This window comes from Pundamilia nyererei, unplaced genomic scaffold (genome assembly GCF_000239375.1).
Source record: "Pundamilia nyererei isolate P.nyererei 1_Seehausen unplaced genomic scaffold, PunNye1.0 scaffold00124, whole genome shotgun sequence".
Taxonomy (NCBI): Eukaryota; Metazoa; Chordata; class Actinopteri; order Cichliformes; family Cichlidae; genus Pundamilia; species Pundamilia nyererei.
The window spans coordinates 787,841-794,533 of NW_005187525.1; the positions used below are offsets into that span (position 1 = coordinate 787,841).

The window sequence follows — 6,693 nt, forward strand, 5'->3', positions numbered from 1 at the left end:
ATATAACACCACAGACCACAGTGGTGTCCTAAAGTTTTGATAGCAACTGACCTCACAAAAATTTCCACTTTGTGGTCCTTACTCTTTAGTCAGTGTTTGCAACGCAGCATCTCTCTTTATTTCTAGTGAAAACTGAGTCAACTTTCTATGGTAAAGAGCCACAAAACTCTGCAGAACAGCTCATATTCTGTAGGCCAAAGAAGTAAAAGATGATGGGGACAACACCTTTTTTAGAACACTCTTGCAGCCGTGACACATAGCACATTAACACCCACAGTCTTGTGTTTATAATAAAGTGTCATGCTATATTAGTGCACACAGTTCTTCATTATGAATTCCCAAATGTAAATAGTAAAAAAAAAAAAAGTACTGCTTCTCATTAGCATTACAAATGTATTTTTCATATTGAATACAGGGGATGAAAACTACTGAAATGCACTCTGGACTCACTGTTCTCCAAACAAAGATTAGCGCAACCAAAAACACCAGTCCAACAGCTCCTGTTATAGCATTTATCTGCCAGTACACTGGCTGTGTTTATGACTGTTAATGACTTACATATCATTGAGACTCATAGTTATGAATCGGGCCTCTTTTTTGTATGCATCAGTGTCGGCTAGCTGCCACTCGTAGTATTAAATATTCCTTGCATTTTATTACAATTAAACTTACACAATATGAGATCCTTGATGTCCTGGTATGTTTTGTGCTGGTGTTTTAAAAGAGGTTTATGCCCTTCTTGATATGGAAACAGCATATTGTCCATTGCTTACTATGAAAGGTGGACCCAAAGTATGATGGTATGCAGACATTCATCCATTGTAGGGAAGAAAGCTTGACTGTGATGATGAGAGAGAGCTGTTTTCTGCCCGACAACAATGTGAGTTTCTTTTCTTTTCTCTGACGAGGTCAGAGAGGAATGGAGAGTGTAGATGACTCAGAACCAAGGCGATTGGTCATCACAGAAGGGCTGTGACGCTTTCTGGGTGCAAGTTTAAGAAAATAGGTGAGCAGGGAAGTACAAATTAAAAATACAGAAACACAGTCACATGGTGGGACTCTCCAGGCATAAACATGCCCATGTACTCGTTTCAGTTCTGCTTTACATGCAGATCACAGAGTGACCCACTGATGAGCTAGAGACAACCTTTAGTGAAGCTAGCCCACACAGTGAAAATGTAGGACTCAAATCTTACTGATCTCTGACACATTCTTAAATCTTCCAGCAGTTCTACTTCAGGCAGTTTCTATGGCGTCTTCCTCAGTGAACCCGAGCCAAGCTGGATGTGACGATCGCCACAGAGTCACACTGATGTTTTCAAATGCATTAACTGATTTCACCGTCAGCACTGCAAATTCCAGACTGAACAGATTGCAAAAGAGAGGCTGCTGCTTTAATCGTGACACTGTAGACTGAAGGTAGAGAGCAGCTAACAAACAGCATACTTTTGATGAATCCCACTCAAAGGGCGTGGCACCACATGCATTAAGTGTGCACAACAAGTTCCTTACATACAGTAGTTGACATAGTATGTGTCTTTCTGACTTCCCTATTCTGGTAAACTGGCTTCCTCAAAATGCCCAAATGCAACTGAGGTATGCAGGTCATATATAGAATACTGTGACTTGGGTAACTGTGATGTTTTTGAATGAAAAGTTTTCAGCAGATGACCAGACTATCTGATCCTGAGACTGCGGCCGCAGGTTGTCATAAATCATACCGTACTAAGATAAGAGAGGCCCTCACTAACCCAGCCTTAAAACTCAGAGAACAACTGCCGAACGTACACTTCAGCTACTTTGTTCCGTTTGATTCTATTCTGCCTTTTTATCCTGTTTGTGTAGCCGTGCGAGGCTCGGCATGTCCTGCTGCTGTCCTGCCAGAACCAACCAGGCAGCCAGTGATGAACCGCTAATCGCGTTTACCAGAGTTTCTCTCTGAAAGGCTCCACATTTTCTCTCTGCGCTCTTTCATTAACGCGGTCAGTTTGTGGGTGGAATTAGCCGCCCTGCCCTGGCTGTGGTCCTTCCACCCTGACTCTGTGCTGGAAGGAGCGGATTCCGTGGATCGGTGACGTGGAGACAGGTGAACAGGTGTTTCCAGCCCCAGAACGTTTTCACTGCAGTTGACTGAAGCAGGCAAGCCCGTCTGCTGGAAACGTCACCTAACAACTTGTTGCTTTGCATGACTCTTCCATGAAAAGTGCTCCAGCTTCACACTGCCAGCACTCTTTGGGCCTCAGAAGCTGATCGCGCCTTTGCAAAGTACATTATTCTAACGTCACGGGGTGCTTTGATTCAACGCTTCTGTCAAAAGTGGTGAAACTGTCACAAAACAAAAGCACAACAAGGGCAGGCAGCACACGCAGTAAGACTCAAGGGACTACTCACATCTTCCATGATAAAGACTGGGCTCCGTTATGTGGCTGCTGACTAGCCCAGAATCACTCGACGTCGCCCTTTCTCACCAAAAACGCTTGAGTTGTCGCCTGCGGGCCGGCAGCTGACACATTTCCAGCGCACACGTTAATGAGCAAAAATAAGGAAATAGTCCGTTTATGACAAGGAGGGTCGGCCCGTTTTCCTTTTTTTCTGACAGAAAAAGTTCGAAGAAAAAAAAGTAGTTTCCGGTTGAAGTCCCTTTACACTCTTGAACTGAAAAATCTGCAAGGAGGAGCAACGCGAGCAGTGTGTGCGCGTGCAGCAGCCACGCATCCTCGCAGCACGCTTGCGTTAAAGTGGACATCTGCGTCTGCGGCCCCGCGTCTGCGTCTGCAGCGGACCAACAAGACCCGCAGCTGCAGCTCCAGCATCCTTTGACAAGCAGACTCACAGCTCGGCCATCACTCCGTGGATGAAACCGCAGGAAACTTTTCCACTGCTTGGCAGACAGCGGGAGGGGGAGGGGTTTGTTGTTTGTTTGTTTACTTTCTTTTCAAAGTCGTTGTACATAATAACTAACATCACAGTGCTGTGACCTAGCATGTTCGCTATAGTCACTACTTCATTCACTCAGCACTTCCTGGTAGGTGTGGCTGTTCCTGTTGGTTTGTGAGGTTATGTTTGAAATCTGTAGCACGCATCTTTCTAATCCGCAATCGAAGTGGTCGCACAAATTCTGAAATAGAATGAAAATAGACGGCGTATCACCCCAACAAAATATAAAGAAAGCAAAGGATTTAGTCATTTATTTAGTTATATTTATTTTAAAAGACATTTTAAGAGTTTTCAGGGAGAAATACCTCAAATGAGGCCAGTGTGGTAAAAAAAAAGTTTTGATGCCAGCTACATCCTTGGAAAAGGTGTGTAATTCCAAAGACAGGGAAAAGAAAAGTCAGTCAATCATAGTGAACTGGCAACAGGTCAGTAAAAAGAACTGGTATAAAAATGCATATGAGTCACTCTGATAGAAATGTGTTAGCCCTGCAACAGACTGTTGAGACCTGCACAGCGTGTACACTTCCTCTTGCCCCATGGTAGCTGGGAAAGGCTGATAAGGATAAGTGAAAGAGAGTGGATATATTTTTATTTCTTCTAGAGTGTGGGGCGAGAGAAGAAGATTGGCAACGAGCTCTACAAGGCAACCCTAACCATGTTTAAAGAGTCTGGCAATCCCACAGGTAGAAGAAGAGGAAGCTCCAGAAACAGCATAATGTGACCTTGATTACACTGTTTTCAGTGCAATCAGAGAAGACTGAGCTAAAGACTGCCACAACAAGGACAACACTGCTGATGATGCTCATGGCCAGAGGAACTCACACCCAAGGTTGAAGGTACACACTTGCAGCTCACATACCCGGTGCATACAGCCTTTGTTCACATTAGTTATGTCCTATCTTGAAAATTCAGGTGCCACACACTCAGTCGTTAAGGGGATTTCCAACTCCTCCAAAGGTTAGTGGCAACTATTTGTCAGGGTGTCAGGACACATGATGAGAGAAAGTTTCACTGTACCACTTACGATGGTGCAATGATGAACTGGGGAAAACTTTTAAAAAACAAAAACTTGAATAGAAGTGAAGTGAACTGCAAGTTGCTGGAGCAAGTACTGGGCTACCAGTCTGATCAAGCACCACTACAGCCATGGATCCAGATGGGGGACACAGCAGAGAGCAAGCTTGGAAGTTGACCTTCATATGTATCGATTCATATTTTTGTAAACATTGAAAGAGAGGAAAGCTGCGGCTCTTCCTCCTTGGACCCTATTATTCCATTTGCTACAGTCAGATAGTCACTGCACAGCGTATGCTGTGTTGTTTAGCTTGTGTTTGGGAGTTTTGTCCTTGGAATGAACCAGTTTGTGTGTGAGTGTGTGGCTGGGATGTCGTTCTTGGAGAAGTTTCTCTGATAAACCTGCTATGTAAGGCATGACAGTGTTGTTCCGTTTGTCAGTCTGATGCTCCCTCATTGGTGTCTGACCTTTACTGTGCATCTTCGCTGATTTGATGAAGGCCCAGTTGGGATAACATGTCTGTGTTCCTTTTCTTTCCCCGTGTGTGGTCTGTGTGTGTGGGCTTCCAGTAAACTTCAGTGTTGAGGTTTTCATTCTCCTTGATATGGACACAGACACAGCATTTTTTAGATGGATTATCGTGGAATGTAATTATTTTTGTGGTTAAAAACTACGAGTGACTAGATCGTTGATAATGTAAAGGTGATGAAGAATATTTTACCTTTCATAAGAGAGGCAGAGATTAATAATAACTAATGTGTAAGTGCAGAATGGTGCACAAACACAGAGTGAGTAAAAAGGTGAGAGGAGAAGAAGCACTCAGTTCCTGATCCAGCACTAACTAAAGCCCTATGCTGGTTCCACAGAAGAGGGGCCTGAAAGCTCAATGCTTTGCCTCCCATTCTGCTTTTACAAACCCTTCAAGTAGGCCCCCAGTCTGAGAGTAAAGTGCTCTATTGGGGTGATACAGTTCTATAACGTTGTTAAGATAAGATGGGGCCTGATTACCAAAGATATTTTACTTAAGGAGCAGGATATTGAATTCAATTCTGTATTCAACAGGGAGCCAGTGAAGGGAAGCCAAGATAGGAGAAATATGCTTGGGGAGGGAAACAGATTAACTACAGATACAGATACTGATACTGTGACAGCCTTCGGATTTGAAGTTCCCAACACCCCCTCAATTAAAGAGAGCCTAGGAAATCTGATTTAAAAAGTCACATTTGTATTTTTTATCAACAACAACAAATACAATTAAGGGGAAATAATCCTATGTAATGCCGTAAACAGCAGGTCTGTTCAATAGTTTAGTTCCAAAGGGTCACTTCCCTGTTCATTTGTTCCCCTTTTGGCAACAAGGGAACAGCCAACGAGTAGTCCCTCTTCCTCTGCACAGCAGCTCCTCCCAGTACTGCTTCCTGATCCACTCTGTGGTACAGAAACAAACAAAGACTGGTACTTTGCTTTTAAACAAACTGCATCACAGACATCCCAGCTGATACCAACTATGGATATCACTCTCAAAAACAGATTTAAATGGTGCTTTATTGGCATGACAGTTTATAAAAACTATAGTTACAATCTGTGAATGCTCAAACTACTAACTTGGTTTGTTATAATTGCCACTGAAAGATGGTGAAAGCTGTAATCTAAGGCTACATCTTTGCAGTGTTGTGATTGCAGACATTCCCAGCTCTCTGTGAACAGCGCTAATCGGTGGTCATGAGAAACTTTCTTGACGCATGCTCGTCATCCAAGTTAATCCCTGTAAATCCCAGAAAGCTGATTGGGAGAAAGTCACTTCTTCAGCGCTTCTTTGTAACTGTTGATTGGTTCACAGTCCACACCACACGGTGGCGGTAATTCACTGTGTGGTTTCTTGCCAAACCCAATAAACGCGAAGAAGAAGGAGCAGGAGCAGCATGTCTGCAGACAGTGTCCCCGCACAGACGTCTGAATATGCAAACGGAGGTTAGTAATGAAGTCATTCTGAAAGATACCTATAGTTTCGCTTTGGTTCCGTTTTTTAATGATATCTGGACGCACGTAGGTGACGTATTTCCTCTGCTGTTTCTCAAAGTGGTCGCCATATTGCGGGGCGGGGGCAGCGGTCTGTATACAGAGGAAACCGTCACAAGTTCCAAAATCCAGCGATTTCTAAGCGTTTCGTGTGGTTTGCTTTGCTCTGTTGTCTTGTCCGTGTTTGACTGACACATGCGGACCGATCATCTGCTGTCCGGCTGTGCTGCGCACCATTAATGCGCAGAAGACAAAGACTTCAATAATGTGATCGCAGATACAGACTGGCAGCTTTGCCCTGGTTGTTCAACTGAAAGCGTGAATGGCTGATTGAGGCAGGCTGTTAAAGGCGTTACACAAGAACCAGGCTGCTTCCAGTTTCCATTGACTTTGTGCTGCTGCTGTTTGGGTTGCTGTGATAACACAGCTGTTGTTACACGTGACTGAACTGTAAAGACGCCTGTGTGACAGCTCAACGGTCTAAGGTGATGCTGACCCCTCACTACATCATGACTTAGTATTAGCTATGATGTTATTAAACGCTGAGAGCATTCAGAGTCGTAAGAGGGTTACGGGAACGGTCCAGTCAGCTGGGGGAGGGAAGCCCAGGCTGGACTATTAAAATGCAGCAATTCAATTCAATTTTATTTATATAGCGCCAAATCACAACATAAGTCGCCTCAAGGCGCTTCATAGATACAGAGAAAAACCCAACAATCATA

General features: G+C 43.9%; 2 protein-coding genes across 2 annotated transcripts in view; one reads left to right on the top strand and one right to left on the bottom strand.

Moving 5' to 3' along the window:
• The window catches only part of plekho2 (pleckstrin homology domain containing, family O member 2), a 14,353-nt gene extending 11,898 nt beyond the window's left edge, over positions 1 to 2,455 (bottom strand). Inside the window, exon 1 of the mRNA XM_005742855.2 lies at positions 2,392 to 2,455. Coding sequence (XP_005742912.1) covers positions 2,392 to 2,400 — 9 coding nt within the window. The 5' untranslated portion in view covers positions 2,401 to 2,455. The remainder of the gene's footprint in view (positions 1 to 2,391) is intronic.
• A 1,190-nt stretch (positions 2,456 to 3,645) lies between these two features.
• The window catches only part of znf414 (zinc finger protein 414), a 6,829-nt gene continuing 3,781 nt past the window's right edge, over positions 3,646 to 6,693 (top strand). Inside the window, exons 1-3 of the mRNA XM_013913307.1 lie at positions 3,646 to 3,773; positions 3,850 to 3,894; positions 5,793 to 5,923. Coding sequence (XP_013768761.1) covers positions 5,875 to 5,923 — 49 coding nt within the window. The 5' untranslated portion in view covers positions 3,646 to 3,773; positions 3,850 to 3,894; positions 5,793 to 5,874. The remainder of the gene's footprint in view (positions 3,774 to 3,849; positions 3,895 to 5,792; positions 5,924 to 6,693) is intronic.